This window comes from Drosophila serrata, unplaced genomic scaffold (genome assembly GCF_035046125.1).
Source record: "Drosophila serrata isolate PLE 108 unplaced genomic scaffold, ASM3504612v1 contig_32, whole genome shotgun sequence".
Taxonomy (NCBI): Eukaryota; Metazoa; Arthropoda; class Insecta; order Diptera; family Drosophilidae; genus Drosophila; species Drosophila serrata.
In genome coordinates, this window is record NW_028256930.1 from 315,302 (window position 1) to 342,126 (window position 26,825).

Genomic DNA, 26,825 nt, shown 5'->3' on the forward strand with positions numbered 1-26,825 from the left:
TTGAACAGCTTTCCGAATTAAAATTAATGATTTTTTGGCTTAGTTATGAGTTTTTTAAAACTATGATTTTTGGGAAAAATTTTAAGTTTTTATGCCATTTTGGAGGTTTTTATTGTTTTAGTCAGAAACTTTTAACAGCATCAACAAACGCAGTATGCAGATTTGTTAGTGCTATAAAAAGTTGCGCAGATAAGTTTTCCGAATCAAAATGAATGCTTTTTTGGCATAATTATGATGTTTGGAAAACTCCGATTATTTAAGAAAATTGTCTGTTTTTAAACCTTTTTTCGGAGTATAGCTTCAATCAGAAGATTAAAACGCAGTGAAGGTGTCATTTTCGACCCTATAAACCATATATACTCTTGATCAGCATCAACAGCCCAGTCGTTCTAGCCATGTCTGGTCAAAAAATAAATTTTCGACATTTTTCCGAAAATTGAAAATTTTATAAGGGGTTACATCATTAAAATTGCCAAAATTTGACAAAAAATTGAATTTTGTATATTTAAAAACTGAGTTTGCAGCTTTGTTAATCTACTAAAAAAATAGCATAGAACAGCTTTCCGAATTAAAATTAATGATTTTTTGGCTTAGTTATGAGTTTTTTAAAACTATGATTTTTGGGAGAAATTGTCTGTTTTTATACCTTTTTGCGGGGTTTTTATAATTATAGTCAGAAACTTATAACAGCATCAACAAACGCAGAATGCAGATTTGTTAGTGCTATAAAAAGTTGCACAGAAAAGTTTTCCGAATCAAAATGAATGCTATTTTGGCTTAATTATGATGTTTGGAAAACTCGGATTATTTAAGAAAATTGTCTGTTTTTATACCTTTTTTCGGAGTATAGCTTCAATCAGAAGATTAAAGCGCAGTGAAGGTGTCATTTCCGACCCTATAAACCATATATATTCTTGATCAGCATCAACAGCCCAGTCGTTCTAGCCATGTCTGGTCCAAATATAAATTTTTGAAAACTGAGTATGCAGATTTGTTAATCTATTAAAAATTAGCGCAGAACAGCTTCTCGAAATGAAATTAATGATTTTTTGGATAAGTTATGAGTTTTTTTTAACAATGATTTTTGGGAAAAGTTGTCTAGTTTTATACCTTTTTTTCTTGGTTTTATAATTTTAGTCGAAAACTAACAATAGGACCAACAAACACAGTATGCAGATTTACTAGTGCAGCACAGAAAAGATTTCCGAATTATTTTAATTTTTTTCCGATTGTTTCTGTGACAGCTATACGATATAGTCGTCCGTTCTGACCCGTTCTGAGAATATATATAAGGCTATCTCAAAAGATTCACAGATTGCTTTACAAATGGCATATTAGACGGACGTGACTAGATTAACTCGGCTTTTAATGTTGATTAAGCAATCATTTATAGGGTCGGAAAAACCTTCTACATTGCTTTGCAAACTTCTGACTAAAATTTTAATACTCTACAAGGGTCTAATATTACGGGAATAAACTTTTAAAACTTAAAAAAATAAGGAAATGTTTATATTATCTTTTATTTTAAGTTTTATACGTAGTTTTGCATGTACAGAAATTGGTAAATACTTACTTCTTTCTTAACTAAGGACTCCTTAAAAAAAACCCCTCCAATTAAACAATAAAAAATCTGTTATATCAGTTACATTTATTTTGCAGTTATCTTTTGTTTGTTGTGTGTGTTGTTCTTGTTGTTTGTTGATGTCATTCGAATGTGTGTCGTAATGCCAACGGATTTGGGTTTTTGGATTTCACGTTTGCATTGCAACAAAATGTTCTTATAGACTTTAAAGCGACGCTATTGTACATTTTATATATTAAATTCCGTATTTGCTTGCGTAGTCTGTTACAATTCAATTAACAATTTCATAAAGATTCTCGGTTAGCATCCGTGCGGTGCTTTCGTTCCCAAAATTCAATCTTTGCCTGCATCGAGTTGTCTCAGTTTCTTAATGTGGAGCAAAAAATGGTGGAGATTTACTTTTTTAGGTATAGAGAAAAATAGTTACTTGTACATTTATGAATCTCTCTGCAATACAGGACACTGTATCCTGTTTCTGTATCTGCATCTACGACTGCGCTTGGATTCTTTGGTTTTCGGTTTCTTTTCTGTTTTCTGGCATTCATGAAACAATTTTATGTGGCTTGAGTTGGCTTTGGTTTTTGGTTCTCTTACACCTAAACACTACATCAATGTATGTACTATAATTAGTATTTTTAGTTGTTGGTATTTTTGGTTTTTCTTTTCTTTTTCTTTTTCTTTTGTTGGTAATTATGTTTTGGATTTCTTTGAATAGCATATTATAGTAATTTTCTTTTAAACTTACACTAACTTCCTTTCGGTTTTGGTTTCATTTTCTTTTTGTTTTTTCGTTTAAATACAATTAAAAAACATAACGCAAGGTGGATAAAAAACGATGTGCAGTGTGTTCTTGTTGCGGTGTCTGTTGTTTGTACGAAATGAGGCATTATTTAATCCAAACCTCCTGCGGGCTGCGTTTCAATTTGCTGGGGGCTAATCGGTCCAGGCCATGCCATCGTTGGATTAGGCATCCTGGAAGGGTGGTTCGGATGACGGCGCCGCTGGCCACTGGCGCTGGCTGCCACGCAATCTGGGATCCATCTGGTGTGTCTCGAATTCGGAAAGCAAGATTTTCGCGAAATGTCAAACGTAAAAAAATGTGGCTCTGGCGCGTGTGTATTTTCATCGATCCATTGCATGGCCGCCAGCTGGGGGCCATGGGGGCGCCGCCTCCGATTCCTGTCAGCGGCAGGGACGCAGTCACGGAAATCGGTCGAGTGTGTGTGCTCCGATTAACCCCCCGCATTGAGCCCCGTAATCGCAGCCGGTCGAGGAGGTTTGCTGAACGCAAGCTGGTGAGTTAAGCTCAAACGCGCCCCGCTGCCGCCACCCCAACGCCCCACGTCCGCCAGTTTTTGGGGGCCGGGAGGCGGGGCCAGCAGCGCGACTCGGGATTGGATTTTGATGGGCACTGCCATGCGATTTCCGTGACGCTTCACGGCAGTGCTTGTGCCTGTTGCGGGAAAAACTCGGTCTGTTCGTGGCGTGTCCTTATCGGCGTTGTGTGACTTCTGTGTGGGCGGCCGGGCGCGTCCGGGTGCGTCCCGCTCGGTGTTGACGGTCGCCAGCGGCTAGTCCGGCTCCGGTTATCCCCGCACCCGGTCGCGCCGCGTCGTCGCTTAGTGTTGTGTGCCAGGAACGGGCCAAGTGCGCAAACGGATAGCCGCAGGGGCGGGGGATCCGCACTTGACCCTTTCCTGGCCCCTCCGGCCATGATGGCAGCGCACTGCCAATCATTCACATAAGACGTAATGTAAAATTAGTTATAAAACTTTCAAAAATTGTTTTCTTTATAAGCGTTTTAAAGTTGAAATTGTAGTTTTCGGATTCTCGCATCTTTCAGCTAGCTGCTTCAGATCTTTTCGGACTTTGCCATCCGAAATTAAGTTGGTTTCTCTAGACAAATGCAGGTGAAATACTTGCGCAGCGCCAGGAATCCTGGCGATGGCGTTTGCCTATGCTCGAAAATGCATTTTCCTATCTTTCCTTTTATCTTTTACCGTTTTCCTTTTTTTTTTTTTTTTGTTTTGTTGAACGCACAGCAGCGGAGAAAATCCACACCAATTGCACAATCCAAAGAGGGTAATTCCCTTCTTTCCGTGGTTCAACGGTCCCGGGTCATGCTAGGCACGTCCCCGGGCTCTCGAAATTTCCAATGTTGCGTCCCAATTAGTAGTAGTAGTCAGCCAACTATGCAATTTGCAGCTATTTCGTCTCATCAAGGATTCAATATGATCGCATCGAATCAAGGGTTGAGAAAAAGATTCGCGTGAATTTTCCCGCATCTGCTGTACGTTCGCATCGTGACCTGGCTGGTGGGTATGTGGGTTTTCCTAGTTGGTTCTCTTGTTGGAACTCGCAGGTTCTCTGACGAACGCAACTGTACCTAGCTGGTAATATTTGTATATCGTTTCTTCGCTTTGTCATAATTTGGGATTTACTTTTACTTGGTTTCTAGCGTCTTCTTCATTTAGTTATAACAAACAATTTTTCAACAATTTTGTACTTTTGTTATGTTTTTTTGGGTTTCTCTAGCTTTGTTTTTTTTCGGTTTTTTTGTTTTTTGGTTTTTGAGTTTTAGGTTTCTGTTTATTCTCCCTGTTTCTTTTTCTACTGTTTCCGCTTTCCCTTGGGTTTCCGGTTTGTTCTCCCTGTTTCTTTTGCACTGCTTGCGCTGCTCTCTGTTTAACGGTATCACTAATCGGTTTCTGCTGTTTGCTTAAATAGGAACGAAACGAGAAGGAACATAATTGAACTTGAATTTGATACAACTTTGGCCAGACTATTGCTGAGTGTATGGAATAAAATCTCCTGTTGCTACCATCCTTCCTTCAATCTATTGTTTAATTTAGTTAGTGTTCTTTGTTTTTCTTTGGTTTCCTGCCCTCTGACGAGGTTGGTTCGAGCAGTTTGAGTTTAACGTACTGATTTCAGACGTGGATTCAGGCTGGAGGATGCTGACTGCTAACTGACGATCGAAACGGATCTGATCCGATCCGATCAAATCGATTTGCTAAGTGCGGGACTGTACGATTTATACAAGTAATTTTGATTACAGCTTTTGATTCTCGAGTTGCCTGCTCTCTCTCTCTTTTTTTTCGGTTTGGTGGTGCGGAGATGGCTTCTGCTACTCCTACTGCTAACTGTTGCTAACTGCTACTGCTCCTGGTTCTGGTTCTGATTCTGATTCGGCTTCTGCTTCTGCTCTTGGTCCTGCTGCTGCTTTTGGGTGGGATGGGATCGGGTGGGCTTGTCGTGGGTGGGTGTGTCTGGGGTGGTTGTGGAATTAGCACGTTAAATCAGACGCTCGCTGTACCATATTCAGAAATCCGTATTGTTTGTACCACCGCCGCCGTCGCCCTCGGCGCCTAATCCCGCTCCAGCTCCACCCTCTCCACCGGCCAGGCCCACCTCGCCCACGCTGGGCGGCAGGGCCAGAGACAGTGGAGGAGCGGCCGAGCCGGCCACCATCATGGTGGGCTCCGTGTTCCGGCGTTTCATTTTCAGCTTGTTCTTTTTCAACATGGTCGCCTGTTTCGTTTTCATCATTTCAGAGGTAGACAGAGATAAGGAGGAGAGAGAGAGAGAGAGAGAGAGAGACATTTGGGAATTTGATAAACAATTCAAGCGTCGGCCGTTGCATTTAAAATTAGTTTCAAAACATTTGGTTATCATAGAGTTAAATTGTGGTTTCGTATTCGTGTAAGTTTGTGTATTTTCGGTTTTAAATATTTTCGGTAGAAGAGAAAAAGAGAGTAAGAAAAGATAGAGATTAACGCAAGGAAATAAATCGATTGCCTTAGATTAAATTCGTTATAAGTTCTTGTTCAAAAGCTAGCTTGAAAAATCAGGCAAAATGTAACGGAACTCAATCAACTAAATGTTTTCGGTTATACATATTTCGATACTGTATGATGGATTACGAAAGCTTGCATTTGCGTATAAAATGGAAACGGAAAAGCCCAAATTGGGCTGCCTTCAAAGTAAAAACAAGGGAAATGATTGCATAAAAATTAATCAAAAACTGTAGACATTTTCTAGGCGCGCTAGCTTGCTGTGGTGTTGGTGTGGTGTGATGTTTGTGGTATAGTGTGGTGGGTTGCACTGTGGTGTGGTGTGGTGTGGTGTGGTGGCTTTAGTTAGCTAGTTCAAGTTCAATAGCGGTGGTTACAGTTCTTTCTTCCGGTGCAGAGTGGGTGGGTGGTGAGTTTCTCGGGTGGTGGGTTCTCAGAGCTCGACAGCACCAACTATTATTTACAGCTATTTGTTTTTTATATTTAACTTCATTACTTTTGGCTTTGTTTTTGTTTAAGGCTATTTTTTATCTTTAGTTGTTTTTTTTCTGGATTTTGGAAGATAAGTTTTATTCGCTTGCGCGCATTGGAGTTTTTCTCTTGTTAAAATATTCGATTTCTGGTTACATTTTCCAGATTTTAGGCTGGTGCTGTTAATGTTTGGCTTATGGAGTTTTGTTTTTGTTTTTCTGGGTTTTTTGTGGTTGGTTTTATGGGTAGAAACAGGAGAACCAATATCGCAGGCTGCTGGCCAAGCTCTAGGTACTGCCGAAGCCGGAGGGCAGAGAAGCCATCGAAGCCTCCTTCTCCCCATTTTCGGCCAGCTGCGATTGTTGCTGCTGCTGCTGTTGCTGCAGTTGCTGCTGCGACTGGGATTGCGGGGATCCCGACATGGACACAGATCCCGCTCCCAGTCCCGATCCTGCCACCGAGAGACTGAGCACCGCCGGCGAGATGTGCGGCTCCGTGAGGCGGCGCTTGCTCTTCGTCTTCTTCAGCATCGTGGCCTAGATGTAGCATAGAAATCACACACATTGTCAAATCCGACATACACATACGCACACGCACACACATCGAACAGAGAACTACAAAGTTTATGTTTTTGTTTTCATTTTCTGATTTCATTAGTTTTCAATTTAACTTATTTTGTTTTTTTTTTTTTTTTTAATTTTTTTCGAGCTGCCAACAAATGAAAAATGCAGAAAAAACGTAGCTATTTTACATGGTTAGAGGGTGGCTCGGGGTTTCTGTGGGTGTTGTGTGCTCTACTAAGGTAATTACGACACATCGGGATGGAAAATTTTACCAGGGGAGGGGACAAAGTACAAATGTTTAACATACAAAACACGCATATCCAACACACACGCAGACAAAATTTACTGGCTTGAGCTTTCAGTTTTTCTTTTGGCTCTGGACTCAATGGCAATCGGTTCAGGATTTGATCTTAAATGAATGTTAATGATTGCTTATTAGATAATTAATTCCTGGTTCAAAAGTGGTATTATATATTCCATGTTAGAAAGATCTCCAGTTTTGTAAAATCATTGAAGAGTCATTGATTGAGGTTTTTCCCTGAGTTTGGTGGCGTCTAAGAGACACATCCTCATGAGATAGAATATTAGTTTGTTTGTAAAAACACACTTTACAAGTTTAATTTATGGCTCAATGTAGGAGGCAACGTTAACAAAAACTACCAATCCATTTATAATTCTCAAAATTACAGCAAATTTCAGATAGACAGCTGAAGAGGAAAATCGTTTCTTAAAGAAAAGTCATCTTATTTTTTATGCAAAATATTAAGTAATTTTCTGACGACCAAAAAAACACGATTTGCTTAAAGAACAAGTTAACCTTTTTGGGAAGCTATCCGGAACTTTGACAATGAGATGAGAAAGAGGTCCTTAAATAATCTATGGAAACTCCAAACAGAATGCAATGCAATAAATCTTGGATGCCAGAGAATTTAATTTAACGTTTAATTAATATATATAAGATGTCAGGACGATTAAGAACGAGGGAGATATTCGTTATGATAATGAAAATGTATTATTTATTTTATTTATATTTAATTCAATGAAATGTTAACTACATTAGAAATTGCATATAAGTAGTTCTAACCGTCTAAGCGACCGATTGCCATTTAAGTTTGTATTAACAACATTTACTTAGTTTTGCCATTGAACTAGGGATATAAAATTATAGGCATTCCTAATATCATGTGCTGGTTTGTGATTCTTTCGGCGTTGCCCGGGTATTACTTAAACCTAAATTTAAACTGTCGAATATATGCTCTGTGGATTTTGGCTTGAATCTCTTGTGGTGGGTGTACAAATTTTAAATCAAATTAACATAAGCAGATAGGTGAAGGTAAATCAAAACTGTTGTTCAAAATTGTTACATAAAAATATAAAAAATAAAATAAAGACAAGGAAAGCGGCGGTGCACTCTTAAAATTTAAGAGATGAGCTGAGTATTAATGTTCTTTAGATAATAATAATAATGTTTATCAACTAGTCTCCGGTTTTTGCAAACTAAGAAAATGTTACTCTAAAATTTTAGCATGTATTTTAATTACATTTGAATTTTCTTGGAATTGAAAATTAGGAATAGACGACAATCGATGTATTCATTTGTTCAATGAAATTAATTTTATTTTCAGTATCGATTGTCGAAATCATTTCTGATTTTTTTTCTATAAACCGAAGCATGATTGTATATTTTAATAGAAAATTATGGTAAATGTTAAGAAGCAGGCATGCAATCGAACAAAAGAACAGCGGATTCATGCAAGGCAACTTTTATAACTTTTAAATACAAAATTCCAAAGAAATCGTTAAGCCGAAAGAAGCCACTTACCTTGAGGGCCGACTTGAGGACGACAACATCGCCGGGACTCTGGATCCAGGGCTCACCGTCCACCTGAACGGGCATATCGGTGTTCAGATGTATCTTGATGTGTCCACCCTGATGGATTAAAATTCAAGACATTATAGGAAACAAAGGCATAAAGGACAGTATCTTAGTTACTCACCTGAGCTATGCGCATGGCCGTGCGAATTCCGGATTGGATTTGACCCAAATGGACCACGCCGGTGACACCCACTACCTCTAGCATGCCATCGTAGTGGTTGGGCGTGGAGAACTGGTCGTCCTTGTCAGGACCCCAGGGATTGGCGCCGCTTCCCCAACTATAAAGAATTAATTAGTTGTTTATTTAAGGAAACAGAAGAAAGAGTATTTAGTGGCAGTTCTCAGCTCACCTCAATATATTCAAGATGATGATGCCATCCACTGGTGGCAGATCGACAATCTTGCCATCGACCTCCAGACGCAGCTCCTTCTGCAGATCCTTGACCGCCTTGCGACCCACGATCTTTCGCAGTCCCATCTTGACATAGTAGCCCTTGTTCCGTAGGCGAGAGTTGAACTGGTTAGGATTCTCCTCACGGGCATTATGGAAGTCCAAGCAGAGGTCCGCATCGATGCCAATGCCGAAGTAGTTGTTCATCACGAAGATCTGTGAGTTGTCCTCGTTTTGGGCACCACCTGGATGGAACATCAAATTGGTATTAGTCGAGAAGTTTCATTTAGATCATACACACACACTGGACACCGAACATTCAACAGACAACATCGAGGTTGGATTTACTTAGTTTACCCAAAAGTTCCAAGCGAGTTCTTCTAGTGTCTGGACTTGTCGTGTCATACATTACCTCATGCATGCGGATATAGCTTGGGAAGTACTCTTTACACATTGAAACTAAACAGCATTTATCATCAGATACCAAACTGGGGCTGGGCTTTTGTAGAAAAGGAATTTCTTGCCAAGGAAGTAATTCATGGAGAGTTATAATCATGGATTTGCATGATTTGGTTCGAAAGGAACCTCATAAAACTTTTATACAAGTCTGATTATTCATACTCCAAGATTACTTCCACATTTACTTGGCTTTTCATATTTACAAGTTTGGGTTTTGTTCAGACATTGCTATGGCGATTTTTACAGCCGGAAAGGGATTAGGTTGTGGCATAGGTTTAATTACAACACAAAGGATTTATTTTTGTGATAGGATTGGGACTAGGACTGGCACTGGCACTGGGACTTTGACTGGGTTAGGATCAGAGTTTTGTGGGATGTTAGGCACTATGTAATGTAACGTAGAGAAAGAACACACGAACGAAGTTTTGAAAACACCAAATGACCTGATATATCACTCGATGTCAGAGCCGGTAATTGATGATGCTGATTGGTTTGTTGCGATTGCGATTGCGATAGGTGTGCTTGGTGTGCCTTCTTCTTCTTACCGGTTGTTTGCGAGGGCGCCTTCATGGCCGGCTCCTCCGGCTTGTCCTCCGGATGGAAGACAACCGTCCAGCGATCGAGTCGGATCTCCTCCGCCTCAATGACATCGCGCAATAGATTTAGCGGATCCTCGCCACCGGTATAACCAGAGCCCCAGCACAAAACGCGAGCCAAATCATTGCCTAATTGGGATTAGGGTTTGGGATTTTAAATTAAGTATATTAAGGAAGACTGAGTACTTAATACATAGAGTAAGAGTGCCACTTACCAGTTCCCAGGGGAACAATGGCGCAGGGAGGACTGGAGCACTCCGAGTCCTGTCCGACATTGTCCAGGCACTGCAACACCCAACCAATGGTGCCGTCGCCACCGCAAACCAGGATCTTGTAGTTGGTTATCTGCCGGAACACGTACAAGCTGGAGATGTATAAGAATATATAGGATTAGATAAGCAGCCAGTAAGATTAAATCAGTCTCAGTTCTCATACCCAGGCAGAGGACCACCATTGTCCAGATCAAACACCTGATAGGGATTCAGCAGTTTCCTGAAGCTGGAGATCAGCTCCAAGCCTTGGCAGCCGCCGGACTTGACGTTGACAAAGACCAGCAGAGGCCTTACATCGGAGGGCACCATGCTGGGCTCGATATTCGGCAGGAGCAGCACCAGCAGCTTCTTGTCCTCGATGATCGTCTCGCGGAGATTGTAGAAGGCGCGCACCTGCAAGGCAATAGCTCCAGTAAGTAGGGTTTCCCTTTGGGATCTTTGGATAATGAAAAACTTACCGCCTTCTGGGAGTCCTCGAAGGTAAGCACCACAGACCCATACTCGTAGTAGATGGGTCCGATGCTGATGAACTTGTTCTCGTCAGTCACATACTTGTTGAGGATCTGCTCGTAGTTACGCTGCGACAGACCCGTGGGCAGGTTGCCCACGAAGAGTGCGATGTTGGGGCCATGTGGATCCTGCTTGTGCTGCATATAGAAGCGCATGAGCTCCATCTGGCGAATGGAATCCTTGCCCAGCTGCTTCATAATATCCCAGGGCCGTTCGTTCCACGACAAGATGCGCTCGGTCACGCCACGATCAAGCAGCACCTCCGAGCATCTGGTATGAGGAACATAAATATTAAGAAACCAAAACCTAAAACCATGAAACATGAGACGCACCTGTAGTCCTGTATCTGGTTATCCTGTAGGCCAAACTTATCCAGGGCATCGCGTATCAAATCCTTAATAACTGTGCTATTATCTACAGGAACACTGACATAGGGATCCTCCAGCATCGAGCACTGCAGCTTGCCGGGATAGACGCGCACATGGCCCCGGTCACGATCGTGGAAGCGAAGGTACATGGCCGGCCGCTTGCCCTCCAGATGCGTCAGGCTGAGCACGGGCGTGGGATCCAACATAGGGGCATCCTCCATGCCGGCTGGTGCATACAGATCGGTCAGGTAGAAGGCCTGCGGATCACGCGTAATGTGGAATGCCCGCAGCGCGGTGGTCAGCAGCTGCTCCAGGGTATATGTGCGCTGAACGATGATCACACGGTACTGCTGGCGTCGGAATGAGTTGTTGCCATCGAACACCTTGATCATCTCTGTGGGAGTGGATACGAGGTGAGCTTAGTTCCATTGGTAGATGGGTTCATCTTACCTATATCCTTCTCTTCGCGCTCTTTCTCTTTCTTCTCGCGATCCTTCTCCGACTTGTCCGACTTGTGGCCAGCGGAATCGGGCCTGTAATGGCTGGAGGAGCCACCGGCAGCAGAAGTTGACGCTCCTGCCGTGGAAGAGCCACCTGCTCCGGCACCACCACCTCCGCCACCACTGCCTCCTCCTCCGCTGCTGGGTCCATGTCCCGATTCGGTCTTGCTGGCGGATTCCTCATCCTTGAAACGGGGTGTGTCACCGCTACTGAACTCCTCAGATATGCTACGTGCTGGAGGTCACACATAAAAAAGTGGGGTTAGTTTCTGGCCAGATCTTCACTAGAACAAGTATTATTTTATTAGTAAAAACAAAAGCGGCCTTGGCCTGGTGTTAGTTACTTATTTGCAAACTCGGAAAAAAGGCAAGATGTATTCCAATTTTGATATTTCATTAACTAGTTAATTTGTAATTAAAATTTTATAAAGCTATCACTTAATATTTTAAAAATACTTCATAAAGGAAAAAATATTTAATCATTTTAAGAGTCAACCCTAATTCGAATCACTCTTGAGTTATTTTTCCGAGTGCTTGGCATGCGATTATGCTGTGTTAATGATTAGTGGCTTGCAATGTGGGGCGGAATGGTGCGGATGATTAGTGGTTCGATGGTTAGCGATTAGTGGGACTCAGTGGCTTGGTGGCTCAACGTAAAAGGTACGGGCATAACGAAACCAAAACCAAAACAGAGGGGTTAGCGCAAACTAAGGACCAGTCGAAACCAAGACCGAACCGATCGAGAGCGTGCCCGTGCCCGCGTCCACATTCGCGTCCTTGGCCCCAATTCTGTTAGCAAGGACGTGGGACACAGAGACAAATAGAAAAAGAGAGAGAGAAAAGGGTAAGGAGTACGTGGACTAGTCACCTCTGCGCTTCTGGTAGCGCGGCTTGCGCCAGCCGACGGTGAGACCCTGCCGCACCTGGCGGAGCAGCCGGCCGAGGACATGGCCATCGCTAGCGTCGCTGGCCCGCGACCGGCTGCTGGCCCCACCGTCACTGATGTCGCCGGCAAAGGCCAGATCGTCGCTAGCCCCGCTCGGCCGGTCGTCCAGATAGAGATCGTCGAAGCCCACGTCGTCGTCCACATCGGTCGCGTCCAGGCGGCGTGCCAGCATATGGAAATTATCGTCGTATGGCTGGTAGTTACCGTCCTCGTCTTGGATGGTGATCTCGATGTTTTGCGACAGCCTGTCCAGGCTGTAGTTGCTCTTGGTACCCGCAGGCGCGGCAGAGTTTTTGGGGGATCTCTTCGAGCGCCGACGTTGGAACAGGCCACGTCCATACTTCTTGTAACGCGAAACGGCAGTGACACCGGTCGATTCCTGGAAGGACTTACTCCTACCCACCGGTGACAGCTGCAGCAGCGTCGCCGGGGCCGAGGGCGAGGCCGAGGAGCAGTCACTGGAGTTGGAGTTGGAAAGCGGGGAGCTGAGGGAGCCGCCCTTGCCCTGCGCCTTGTGCTTGGGCATGAGTATGGGCTTGGGCTTGGGCTTGGCCTGGGCCGGAGCCACAGTCTTGGGTTGCGGGCGTCCACCGTGGACGCTCAAGGCATGTCCGGACTTTCCCGGGGCAGTGGTGCTGGCGGGGGCGATGCTAGTGCTGACTCCTCCCGGGGCATTGGAGGCGGAGGCGTTACTATTATTACTACTATTATAGCTAAGGTTGCTGATCAGATTGAGGCTGCTGTCGAGGTCATCGGTGTTGGTCAGCTCGCCGCCGGTGTCCGAGGTCTCGTAGCAGCTCTCCCGCGGCGCCGTCTCTCCTTCACCCTCCGCCTCCGCCTCGGCGTCACCGTGGTAATCCGTCTCACTGACATCACGTGGTTGACGCGAGCGCAGCGACCTCCGGCGCAGAGCCACATCACAGTGGTCGTAGTCGTCGCTGAGATCTCCGCCGCTTATATCACAGACTCCGCCATCCACATCATCCTCGTCCTCGCTGGGCGAGATGCCGCCACCGCCTGATCCCCGTTTCCGCCGTCGCTTGCCCTGTCCCAGCTTCCGGAAGAGGCTCGTGTAGAGCAGGTGCAGCGAGGAGTTGGCCGAGGGCGACTTCTGCAGGTTGCTGGCGCACATCACGTTCGAGGTGGAAGTGGTCAGCTGTAGGGCGCTGTCCTGCTCCGTGTTCTCCTCCTCCAGCTCCTCCTCCGGCTGATCCCGATCGTGATCCTGATCCGCATCATTGCTGGTCTCACCCACTGTGAGCAGGGAGGGCGTCGGCGAGTGGCAGAGTGAGTGGGAGCCACAGGAGGTGGGCGTGGGCGGCGTGGAAAGGAGAAAATGTTGTTTCGATTGCTCTCGCCGCTGCCTGTGGAGCTCAAGCAGCTCCTTCAGGCCCAGCCCAGCTGATCCCGTTCCCGTTCCAGGGATCGGGGAGCAGCTGGCCCCTCCGGAGCCGACACTCAAATCCGGACTGGCTGCCGGGGTGCCCACAAACACACACACACAGAAATACAGCGTCAAGTAACGCCGGAAACGGAAACAGTTTGTGAAAAAAACCCAAGAGAGAAAGAAAAGAAAAGAAAAAACGAAACGAAAAGTAAATCAAAAATCAAAAGAGTATAGAAAAATCCAGGGGACGGGGGAAAAAATCGAGGAAAATCATCGGTGGTGGAGTGGTGGTGGTGGTATTGTTTGGTGGTGGTGAGAGAGTGGTCTGCCATGATCTTAATGAGCTGGATGAGCTTGAGCGATGTCTGATTTGCTGATCGTTGGAGTTCTGGTTGGTTTTTTTTTCGGAGTGTGCACACAACACAACATCGATAGCAACTTAATATTTTTTGGGGGATATTTGGGGTGAGTATTGCTATATCGCTATATATAGAGGGTGAGTGACCATCAAGAAAGGATGTGGACCAGCCTACACTGAGCAAGAGAGAGAAAGAGTCCTTTCGGGGATCTTATAATGCAAAGTATTAAGAGAGTAACTTCAAGACAGATTCGAATTTAAGAAAAACATGATTTACGTTTTTTTACGTTTGTCTTGGAAGTAATATATTAGAGAAAAAGCTCTTTAACATAATAAAATATCCTTGTGGGGATGTAATATTTATCCAAAAGGACTTAGAGAAATACAAAATAATAGAGTTCCCCTACAGATCCTCATCTCAGCTCAGTGCAAGACCTGGTCTATCAAGATGCTGGGCGTCTGGGCTCCTGGATTGATGCATTTATCACTGTAAAGTCATGAGACAATGTACTTACGACACGAGTAATCGCGCACGAGCGTCGTTTTCGATTTAACCTGGACGCCGATGATGGCCTCGATGGGCACTTCGGTGCGTGGAATCGAGACTGAGTGCGGAGGTAAGTAGATAGGTTGTAGAATACCAAAATTACATTCGGTTGGCAGGTACACGCGACATCCGGCATGGGTTGTCATGCCGCACCACTCGCAGCGGTATCCTAAAGATATAATTAGAACGCATAATTAGTAAGAGCAGAGTAAAAGGATTCGATGGTGACCCACTCACCAGTGAGACATTCCGAGGACCAGCATGTTTTCTTGCAGTAAGCGCATTTGGACGTTGATGGAAGATTGCCCTCTCGCCAGTGATGCTGTTGGGCGGGTTTAATATATGGTTAGTCTGGGTGCAATCCTCTCTAGAGAGGTGATGGTTGTGCTTACCTGATGCTTCACATTAAGCAGCTCCTTGCCCGGCACATATGTGGCATTCTCGGTACAGTCGGGCACCGCAAAATCTTGGCACTCAATATGCGCGAAATATTCGCAGACTGGGATTGAAAATTGTATTTAATTATTTAAAATAGGAGAAAAAATAAGTTCATATTAATTTTGGGGAGATTTTTCTGGCCTTAACTGGTTTTCCATAAAACGTAGCATACTTTTGTGGGTCAAAGCAAAGCGAAATTTATGTATGTATTGTTTAAGTTTTTCTACTTTAAACTTTGATTTAACGCTTTTAAAATATCATTTAAAATTTAATTAAAATCGTCGAGTTTATCTTTATGAAATATCAAACTCAATCGTAGTGCAAAAAAATCTATTTTCTGCCCCTATGTGCTGCACATCAGGCGCTTGATGGTTCTAACAATGGATTGCCGCTCAATAGGTGAACTGACGTGACTGACACGCAGCTGGAGGACAGGGGGAACAAGGACTAAAACTGGGACTGGGACAGGGACAGAGACTTGCACATACATATATGTATATATATAGTATATTTTGTGTCACTTACCTAAACAATGCACCGCTGGCGTTTCATCCAATCGCTTACGGCAGACTGTGCAGAATTTTCTCTTGTGATGAGTTGGCTCGGACCAACAATGGGCCACGGGATTCTGTGGGGAATGACACATGGACACATGACAGCTACGTTCATCCTGCGATTGCAACTACATACCTTTATAATGCATGGAGCGATGCCGGAACAGGGCGTTACCACGCTGCTGACACATCGTTCGTGAATGATAAAGTTGCAAACTGCAAGCGGCAAGCAGAATGTAGAAAGAGACAGAGGGGGAGAAAGATGTGGTTATGCAACATGTCGGCAAAAGTTTAAAAGTTATTTCAAAAGGGATCACAATGCAGTACCGCCTTTATCTAAGTGAAACAGGCAAAGGTGTCGTTACGTATACGTAATATTTTAGAAACCAAAACCAAAAATAAGTATATTATTTTTTAGCTATACAAAGATATAGAAATAATTTAGAAAACTCTCTTAACTAGAATTTTAATAATTTTAATAGTAATTTTATGTAAACTAAAGTAAAAGAATTAAGACATTACGTATACGTAATATTTCAAAAGTTTCCCTGAAACCGAAATCAAGCCTAATAAGTTTTTAATCAAAAAAAAAAACAAAAAAACTATAAATTATTTGTAATTCGTACTGAAATAATTTTCGAATATTTTTATTAAATAGCATATCCAGTGGTTACGTATACGTAATCAACTATTTATTACGTATACGTAATATTTTTCTCGCTTAGAAACCCAACAACTAAATTTGATTTAATTTCATGAAAAACTATTTAAATATTAAGAAATATTTTCATTTAGGAAATTCAATTGATATGCTTTTTTTTTGTTTGGAAAGGCGTATTCCAGTGAGAGTACAGGGTAGGTTCTCCCATTGCCCTGGCAAACCCCTTGGTGCAACCGCAAAGTCACCGCGTCATTGGAAGCCCGCATGCCATTCATGGTGGCCGAGTTCACGGACAACGGTGCATTCATTGAAGTTCCCCGCAGGGCAACCAAGGGGGGTGCGGACGGGACGGGGACAGGGCATAGAGCACACAAGTGGCGTGCAGCGAGCTAAGTGGCCAAGCCAAGGTAACACGGAAAGAGTGAAAGAGAGTGAGAGAGCGAGTGAAACAAAGAGTGAGAGACTGGCGGCAATGGACAAAGCTCGACTGCCTTTCTCCCTCCCGTGCTTTTGGGGTGGCTGTTCTCTGTCTCTTTTCCTTGCCACCGACTAAAATCCTTTTGCACGGTAAAAAATAGTCCGCATAACTTTAATCGTTAAATATATTGAAAATAAATTGTTGGGCTTGGAACATGGAATTAGGATTGATTTTGACAATTAAAACTGTTTTCTATGTGAAATCCTAAAAAGGTAACCACAATCTCTGAATATTTGCATCTACTCTCACTTTTGTATTAAAATACACGCAACTAATATATGTACTTTCATATGCTCGTGTTTCGTGCACCGACTTAACATAGAAATCATAGTTTTATTTTTAGCCTAGCGTAAAACTTACGTATTTACACATAGGCAATACTTGGGTCGCTGCACACACACAAACAAATGGGCAAACAGACGCGCGTCGTCTGTATGTAAATGCATAATTATCTCTATGTGTGCACTGTGTCGAGGGGAGGAGGAGGCAGCAGCAGCAGCAGCAGTAGAAAACTAGGCCGCTGACCTGAGGCGCTGTGCTGACGTCATGAATGAACTCGTGAATGTGCTTTGGTTTTTTGGCCCGTTTTATAAATAAAACAGCGGGCAGTCGTCAAGTAAGCAGTGCAAGCAAAGGCAAAAGGAAAGAAGAAAGAGAAGGACAAACGTGACGCTCAACTGCAGTTGCATTTCGAAATGTAAAACATAACTGTAGGTCTCTTGCTTTGCTAGCCATCTCGCTTTGGCTTTAGTTTTTTCCAGCCTTCTTGTTGTTGGCTGTGGCGGTTGTTGCACTTGCGGTGAATACAGAGGGAGGAGGCAAGGATGGTGGAATTGCAGAAGCAACAGCTGAGCACGTATACGCCCTGTGGCGCTCAGCGGCTAAGATCTGTACTTTTCTTTTTAGGTATTTTCCACTTTGTTGCATGCCTGCATTATGTATACCAAAAATGTGCGTGCTTTCATTATTTATCTTTCGCTTTATCCTTCTCTTTTTGTGTAGATAAGCATAAGCAGACGGAAGCAGCGACGCCAACGCATGGGGAAATTTTCGAAATGCTTTTCTTTGCGCTTTCCCTGTGTGTGTGTGTGTGTGTGTGTGTGTGTGTGTGTGCGTGTGTGGGGAGTTTGAGGTTGAAAACTCAACACACTTTTACTTTTGCCTCGCTTCGTTTTTATTTTCCCTTCTCCCTTTTGGCCAGGGCAATAAAGCCAACAATAACAAAAGAGAATCAAGTGGGGAGAGGACGAAGAAGAAGCAGAAGCACAAAGCCAAATTTAAAGCGAACACCAATACATCCACATACATATATACACGTATGAGTATGAAGGAGTGGTAGAAGGAGAAGCAATAGGAGAAAGAGGACAAATGAGAAGGAGGAGTAGAAGGCTAGGGACAATTGAATACGCACAAGTTGACATGCGTAGTGCGTGGAAGAGGAAGCACAATTAAAATTGATATTTGCCCAGAGGAGAGTTATACAATTCAATTGAGGTGTAGCCGTAACATACACAGCAACCGAACGACAAAAAGAAAGAAATGCTCTAGGAGAATAGAGGGACGAAGAAGTAGTCAAAGCAGCAGACCTAAAAGCCAAAGGCTATGAAGAACTCCGTTGAATTAAAAATAGCTGGACATGCTAAATAATAAACAAGCACATAGGCACATAATTGCGGAGAAACAGTTAGATGACGCATACGAAACACACATAAATCACATTCTTCTAATTTTACGGTACAGTGAGAAAAGTTTTCTTTCTAATAAACTTAAAAAAGAAATTATTATTTTAATCCATTTTTGTATAAAGATAAAAGATTAAAAAGATTTCATAATTCTTCAGATCCTACGAGGAATTAATAAACGATTAATTGGTAAAATTCACTTTAATTTCTCGACCTTTTATCTTAGTAATTTTATTTTATCTACGAGTTTTCAAGTGTTTTGCTGCCCAGCTCCCGCTAAAAGCCACGTCCGCCCATTTCAGACGCCTGAATTAAATTCCATAGCAATCTTTCTTATGATTGAAACATAATTTCCAGATAGCTTCAGGGGCAGCGACAAGGAAATTACTTTTGGTTGGATTAGCAACAAAAATGTTTCTGCTGAAAATTGAAAAATATTGCTGTGTGTATGTATGTATGTTGTTTTATAATATATATGAAAAAGATCAACTCGTTGACGAATAACTGCTACTATTGAAAGGATCAACTGGACTTTATGCCATATTCTTGCTTTCTCTTTTTAATGCACTGCTTGGCTCTGGCTGCACTGCTTGAGTAACATTAATTTGGATTATGGCTTGAATTAATTTTCGTCGGAAACGCTCTCGACTGGCGAGCAGATTTTTTCCGGCTTGCCTGCAACGTCAGCAGTGCCCTTCCTCTTTATCGTTCTCTCGATGCCCCCCGTTTTTCGCCTCCCCTTTGCGTACGATATGCCAGCCAAAGTGACGACCCCGAAAATCTGTTCTTTATACTCTTTCCGATGAAAAGGCTTTTGCGGTAAAGTGTGTGAGTTTACGGCAAAAGAGGAAAATAAATTAATTTACATTTAATTACTAAGCCTTGTATTACACTTTTACTTATGTTATTTATTAGCCAATATAAAAAATAAATGTGATTTTCTTACACTGCCATCAGAGCTTTAGATTTGTGCTTAATAACATTTTATATATCATAATTAATATTAATATAAATTATTTAGCATTTTAAGCAGCTCACCCCTTCCCTAACTATAGCCTCCATCGTATGTTATTATCATTTATCTTTTTCATATGCGGTTAAATTATAATTAATTTTATAGAGTATTATTTTATCTAGCCTTAAGGTTGTTCACGCCATTGGCCATTCACTTTGGTTATGAATGAACAGCGTCGACAATGAAGCAATTAACCAGGCGAATCCACCCCCACCACCTTTATTCCGTCCTCCATATAAATACCCAAGCCCCCACCCTCTCTCGGTTTCTGATTCTGCTGCTGCTGGCATCGTCGTCATTTTCCATGGCGGCCATTGATGACGCACTTTTAGCCCTTCGCTGCTGCCGCTATCGGCCGGGGCACCTCGCTCGGATTCAGATTCGGCACTCCTGCCGGCTTGTGGATACGGAACCCCAAGACCATACCACACTCACAGGCCATGCATTCAATTTGATTTGGTTGCGCACCTGCTGCTCTGATGCAGCTCAACCCCCCACCCCCCGCCCTTGTGGAAACCCGATTGAAAGTTGCCTGTGGCCTATGCTACCCGAGAGTGCACTTTCGCATTTGACCTACATTCGGGGGATCAAAGAGAGAGCGGGAGCTACGTTTCCGGAGCGGAGAGCCACAGCTTTAGCTTTGGTTTGAGCCAATTAAATATGCAACTCAATTAGGGAGACACAACCCCCCTCCGCTCAACCCTACTTATGCTTTCCTTTCGGTTGAAACCAACGCGGCGTATGCGTGATGGGTGGCCAAAGAGCGACGCCCTCGAGGGTATGCAACACAAATATAGCGATTTCAGCTCGCTGTTTCGCCTAGAAAACACAACACATGCATACATATGTATGTACATACATACATGCATATATGCATACTTAAATGTACATAAATATGGCATGTTTTGCCAGCGATTAACACAGTGGCAAAATTCACTGAAAATGTCAAATGCAAGCGCAACGAAAAACAACATGAAAATGCGGGAAATCTGTATATCTGTCTCGCTGGCGGGTAATAAATTTCGCTGTGGAATGACACAAATGAGTGCATTTATGGACTCTCTGTCTGGTCGCTACACTCAATTTTTTTTTTTTATTTGTTCATTCAAAGCCGAATCTTTAATGATCTTTTACACCATTAAACCGAACAGAGCTACAAACCACGGTCCACCGCAAAAGAAGACCAAAAGTTGTAAATAACTTGGAATATAAATAGGAAAAACGCTGTGGTTTTAAGAATATGGAATTAATATTTTATTATGGCATATTTGAAATTTATTAATATAAATTTGCATTTCCCAAAATCACAGACCGTAAAGTGCAATCCATTGACTAGCAAAAACATTATTGCAATAGATTTGGCTTCTAAAAATATCTTATTTATGGTATTTATTGCACCAAAAGTGCGAATAAAGCAAAGATATTAATTTTGTTAACTCATGTCCCTAAAGATTATTTCCTTGCCATACGGAGTGCAAATAGTGTTAATTTTAGTGTGCGGAAAATAGACTTTAAAGCATCGGCAAAAGGCGCGTACTTTCGGCAAAACTATAAACACCGATGCTACATGAAATGGCAAGCGTGATTCGCGATAATTATAATAATAGCCATAACAAAACCAACAAAATCCCATGAACAAAAATTGCACAAATAAACAGAGTAAAGCAGGAAGATTCATCACTATGCGAGGCGCTTAACACGCTTCCCGTTGGGAGAGTCAGATGCCCCTCCGCATCCATTTCTGTTTCTGTTTCTGGACCGCTTCGTTTCGATTCGATTCGAACCGAATTACCTTGGGTTGCCTTTTTGGCTTAAATTGTGCTATGGGGCGAGTGATGTGCTCTGTTTTATAGATTTCCATGGCAATGGCACATACGAATACATACATATGGCACATCGAATTGGTGCTGTCTATGACGTCGTTGGCGCTTTGCTCACGTCACGGCAGACACGGCCAACAGCCGCACAATTTGGAAAAGTTCAAACGCGCACACTTCTCGGCCACAAATAGCCCGATGATGCTGCCCCTATTCCATACTATAACTATACTATATATACCACACTGTATGCAAAGCGATGCCCCTCCTGAAGTTGCCACGATCGGCGTGCGATCTATATATTTTTTTTTTGGTCATGTGGCGATGACGTTGGACTGCCGTTCACTCGACAAACTGGGAGCAATCTTATTCAATTAGGGTGCCTAATAGAGATATTAATTTTAGGATTTCCCAAACCAAATTTATTCAGAATTTAAGAATATAAGAATTAAATCTCTAAGCTCTTTTCTAATGGGTTAATCAAAGTACTATTTAAAACAAACATCAAGAACTTTGAAAACCTTTTCTGAAGATGCATTACTTGAGCTCTGAATTTAAATTGTTTCATAATCTGACAATTAACCACAATTTTCTGCCCGTGTTTCTGTTTTCCTGTAATATCCATTCTAGTCTTTGTTATTACAACCGCCCCAGTAGCATCAACATCGACATAGGGATCATCGGGGACCGGCGCTTTTCCATTCCAATTTTATAGCAATTTAGAAAGTATTTTCAAAACTAGACGAAATGTATTTTTACATCTGCCGCTGCCGCGTTGAAGATGTTCGATGATTTGCGTGTTGGCTTTTCTCGGTTGTGTTTAGTGCTCATTAATTACAACTTATTTCTATTGCTGCCGCCGAAGCAGAATTGGGAACTGTGTTTCGGGCAAAGGGAAAAGATTTTTATATTCCATAAGGTGGGCCAAAAAAACTCGATAAAATAATAGCTAATATCATCGATATGTTGGGACTTCTAGAGCCAAAAGATACGATCCATAGTCTAATCAAAATATTTAAAAGCTATGCCAAGAAAGTAGCACTATCTAGTTCAATATTTGAAGGCAATTCCTATCCGCATTGTGATACCTTAAATTCAGTATGTTATTTTATGTTATGTTTGGTACTCACCCTCGCAAATATATCCTTGCTGGATGAGGCCCCAGAGCAGATCCGAGCAGTGGTGACAGTATGTTGGCTTATGAAATGTCTTCTTCACGAATGAATGCCCACCATCCGCCATTTTGTTTGCCTGTGTCCGCTGCCCGTTCTTCCGCTTCCGGTTCCTGTCTCGGTTTCGGTTTCTGTTTCGATTTTGCTTGTGCTTTATCCTTCTCCTGCGCTTTGTGCGAATGCTGCTATGTGCGTTTGTCTCGGTGCTGACTTGTGCGTTGGACTCCTCCTCCAAGTGGCCGTTGCAACTGCAATTTCAACGTTGCTTATGCGCAGTGGCAGGCAGCTGCAATATCTGTTGCTGCGGCAGTCAAAACTGCAGTATATGTTGCAGGTGCAGTTGCGGCAAAGGCAATTTCTGTGGCTGCTGCGTAGATGGGCTATTTCGAAGTGGGAATCTTTCGGTTGGGCAACCTAGGCGCCTGCTGCCGGTGCGGGCGTCGAGGCCAGCTGTGGCAGCGCTGCCGTACCGACCGAGGGCGTGCACTTGGCGTGGGCGTGGTAGGGTGAAAATCCGGCCAGCCTGGACTGCTGCTGATCCTTCTGATCCTGCTGCTCTGGATGCTGCTGCTGCTCTGAGTGCTCTGAGTGCTCTGGCTGCTCCGGCTGCTGTTCCTGTTGCTGCTGACAAAAGCGATGCGAAATGGAGTACGACGACGACGAAAGTGACGACGACGGCTGCATTTTCATCCATTGGTCAGGTGGCGGCTCCCTTATCCGGACATTTGCTTGCCGGGCTCGGTTCTCTTGGCTGTTCGAGGGCTACTTGTTTTTCCTTTTGTGTTTTTTAGTTTAGTTTAGTTTTACAATCGTTTTTGGCTGCTATATACATAGTGGCTATGCATAATTATATTTGTTTAGACTTGTGCATCTTCGGTTTTGGTTAAGCGTTCGAACTTTCGGTTATAACATTCTTTGGTGGTGAGTTTTTACTGTTAATTATTTACAATTTCTAGCGCTGCACTAAACAAAAAATCAGAAATGGTATATTTATACATTATTTTTGCTATACTTTTATATTTTTTGCATTTATGTGTGCCATTTTCATGTATTTCTTGTTGTTTTTCTTGTATATTTTCTATATGGCACTGCACACACGTAGGCACACTTCACTCGGCGGGCGGTCTTCACTTTACTACGACGGCAGCAGCAGCAGCTCGGAAAATGTTTTTCTTCAACTTGGCTCTCTCTTCGCTTCGCTTTCCACTTTCCGCTTTCCTGCGCTGATACGTGGGCGCCGCACCCCCCAAAAAAAACAGCAGAGCCAAAAAAAGGAAAGGCAGAAGGGAAAACGTTTCCCGATAATAAAATCCACAAGAGCGGGAGTTTCCACAGGGAAAGCTACAGAGAGAGAAAGCGAGAGCGCGGACTGCGCAAAAGAGATGGGGAGAGAGGCACGCGTCATGCGTGGTGAGTTGGCTAAAAAAGTTCCCAGTATTCTTGGAGCGCCATAAAAAAGTAGTAGACATATAATAATAGAAGTGGCAAAAATATGATATCAACAGCGTGTACCGCTGGGGCACAGAGAGTAGCGAGTGGGAGAGAAGAGAGAAAGAGTGCGGGCAGAGAGTGAGAGCGAAAACGCGAACTGCATTGTGGATTTTCCTTTCGCTTCATTTTCATTTACCCCCCAAAAACGCCAATCTATTAATTTTCACAGCCGCGGCGCCCTCAAGTATGCAACATGTTCTGCGATGATGAACCAATTACCACCGCTACCCAGTTACCCAGTTTTCCCAACTTCCCCACAACCGCGGCAGCGTCCTCCTACTCCTGCGCTTCCTATCGCTGTTCGCACTGCCACCAGCGGGGATGGCCAAGGACAATCCAGTCAAATATTATATCATACAGGTCCTAATAATAGACGGAAACAAAGGTAACGACACTTGAAGTTTTCAACTTGATGACAATAAACGACAGCTAACGGAAAACACACAAATCCACACAGTGTGTGCGTGTGTGTTTGTGTGTATATGCGAACAGTTAAGGACGAGACAATAGCACTATAGGATATAAATCCGGTCTCTGTCCCCCACTTGCTGATATTCTAATAAAGGAAATATGATAGTCTGCTTCAAAGTTAGTTTGTTATATAATAAATACTTAAATTACTTAGTATGTAGCTATATTATGCTTTTGTCAAAAAAACGAACTATTCATTTATAATTCGTATTTATGTAGAGAGTCTTTAGTCCTTCATTTTTAGTTCAGGAAAAAAGAAAAAAGATGAGATATCAGTTTGTGTTTTAAAAAGTTTAATTTCCCTTATTTCCATCGATTGAAATCAATGTGAATTAGTTTCTATAATATGCTGACATGTATCGATTAAGGTTGAGTCTACTTTGTTCCATTAATTCCTTTCTTGTACGAGATAATCAAATTCGTTTAATATGTAACGCGGCCTAATGAAGAATAAACTTTGCTTTTATTTCAGATAATTTACTATAAACGTATATTAGTTTTAAGGAATTCAACTATCTCTTTGAAAATAAGGAATATCATGGGAGAGTCTATTTATTAATATTGGAAATATTTGTTTCCAATTGTATAAATTATGATATTTAGTGTCTTTACTTATTACAGCTATTTTTATTTAATCAGTCGTCTTCAAAGACTAATCCAGTTTTATGCTATCGGATATTTTTAAGAGTATTTAATATGAACAAATTTAATTTGAGGCTTTTATATGACAAATCCTTCTTACTCTAACAATTTTACACTTTTTATATAAACCCTCAAGAAAATTAGTCCAAAACTAAACTCAACCCTCTGCACCATTTCAAAGTGTTTTGGTAGGCCCACCTATAAATCCCCTTGAAGAAACTACTCTGAACTTGAACTGATAAGAGCCTTCTCATTGGATAATAACCACTTTTTACGTTTAACCTCGTTATGGAATGCGATTTGTTGCGAAAACTTGTGGCAAAGAGTTTTGAACTTGGACTTGGCTTTGGCTGTGCCAGCAAGTACTACTATTTGGGCCGCAACTGTGTGTGTGGAGCCAGCCTGACGACGTGGAATGTCCAGGTCCATGTTCCGTGTCCCTTACCCATATATCCTGGCCTCCAGGCGCGCGACATGCGCAATGGGGGTGTGCTCTGAGAAAACACACCACACAGGGCACCATTCGGCAGTGAATACAACTTCACCATGGCGGAGCAGCGGTTCAACGAAAGTGGCCAAGTTTAAGGATAAATCACAACGAGCAAGATTTTTGCAACAAATGTTGTGGGTGGGTGGGGGCTCATTGGTTTTTCTTCGTTCTGGGGTGTTGAAAACTTAGCGGCTTCTCGTTTTTTTCCTTTTGGGAAATTATTGTTTTGGTAGCCAGAAGAGCAACGAAATTATGGATGCTAATGGGGGGCCGAAAAGTACGATATATAGCTTTCGGAGGCTGTGTACGTGTACACACCGTAGACAAAGCAGCCGCACTTCGCACCCACTGGGGCCATGGTGGCGCCCACTTTCCTCTGCCCCGTCCCACCCCCCTGGCTTTTCATCCCCGCACCCTCTGCTGCTTTGCTGGCCAATGCTGCGCGCTTCGCTCTTTTCGGGCCGCATGAGCAAATCGCAATAGATAGAGAATTTTTTTCTTTCTTTCTTTCTGGCTGGCGCGGCTTGATTCCTTGCCACACACACATACACACACACACACACTCGGACTCTTACTCGCACCCGCACACACTCGCACGCACACCTATCCATGTCCTTTAATACTTTCGCACGTCCGAGTACGTATTTAGCTAGAGGTGTGCGAATGGCCTTGCCTTTTTCCTTTGGCAAACACTCGAAGGAGTTAATAATCGGAGCCAGGAAAGTTGGAGCCTGGAAAAGTCAGCACTTGGCACATATGACAACGTAATTTTCACGCACACACACTTAAACACACACACGCACACCCGCGCTCGCTTGGAGAGAGTGAGGGAGAAAGACAGAGAGAGCGAAATTTTATGTACCATATATTTTTGAAGCTGCAAAATTTTGCACACTTTTCGACTTTTCACACTGCTGCCGCCGCCGAGATTTTCATTTTCTTTTCACTTGGGTTTGGTTTTGGCGTTGCCTTTGGCTGGCCATTTTCACATTCGATTTTCCCCGCACTTCACACACTATTCAATTCGTTTTCTTTTTTTTTTTTTTGGAAAGTTTCCACAGCACTTTGCAGCAAGTGGCTGCGAACGTTTAATGAACGTTTCGCCCGAGTTTCGGTGAGTTTTCAGACAGTTTTCATTGCTTTCTTGCGCCGCTGCTGGCAGTGTGTGTGAAAATTTTCCTGTGCTGCCTGTGGTTGTGAAAGTCCATTGAAAATCCGCAACCGTTACGTACGGAAGAGCACACCTAGCTGCTGTGTGTGCTCCGCTGAAGACGATGGTGCGCTCTGACACCAG

At 43.0% G+C, this 26,825-nt stretch overlaps 1 protein-coding gene across 8 annotated transcripts; it reads right to left on the minus strand.

Moving 5' to 3' along the window:
* Positions 1-1,629: 1,629 nt before the first annotated feature.
* On the minus strand, positions 1,630-26,825 carry LOC110191445 (diacylglycerol kinase theta). Of its 8 annotated transcripts, none has more exons than XM_086834073.1 (18): positions 26,764-26,820; positions 22,396-23,400; positions 15,749-15,828; positions 15,584-15,686; positions 15,013-15,119; positions 14,858-14,942; positions 14,589-14,789; positions 12,251-13,801; positions 11,333-11,617; positions 10,847-11,276; positions 10,463-10,784; positions 10,168-10,397; positions 9,948-10,096; positions 9,682-9,861; positions 8,637-8,922; positions 8,408-8,564; positions 8,233-8,340; positions 1,630-5,113 (listed from the first exon to the last, which is right to left on the minus strand). In XM_086834073.1, the coding sequence occupies exons 2-18, from the start codon at positions 22,505-22,507 to the stop codon at positions 4,904-4,906; spliced, it is 4,596 nt and encodes a 1,531-aa protein (XP_086690199.1). In that variant the 5' UTR covers positions 22,508-23,400; positions 26,764-26,820; the 3' UTR covers positions 1,630-4,903. The 8 variants fall into 8 exon arrangements, with proteins under 8 accessions (XP_086690199.1, XP_086690188.1, XP_086690243.1 ...); XM_086834062.1 differs by having other exon boundaries at positions 9,580-9,861; XM_086834066.1 differs by having other exon boundaries at positions 3,570-6,383.

What these genes read in the sequence shown, in the direction of transcription:
- LOC110191445 (XM_086834060.1), bottom strand. Translation starts at nt 22,507, where the DNA reads ATGGCGGATGGTGGGCATTCATTCGTGAAGAAGACATTTCATAAGCCA. An exon ending in TCGAGGACTCCCAGAAGGCG is followed by an intron (nt 10,398 to 10,462) that starts GTAAGTTTTTCA and finishes ATTGCCTTGCAG; the next exon opens with GTGCGCGCCTTCTACAATCT. An exon ending in ATCATCTTGAATATATTGAG is followed by an intron (nt 8,565 to 8,636) that starts GTGAGCTGAGAA and finishes AATTCTTTATAG; the next exon opens with TTGGGGAAGCGGCGCCAATC.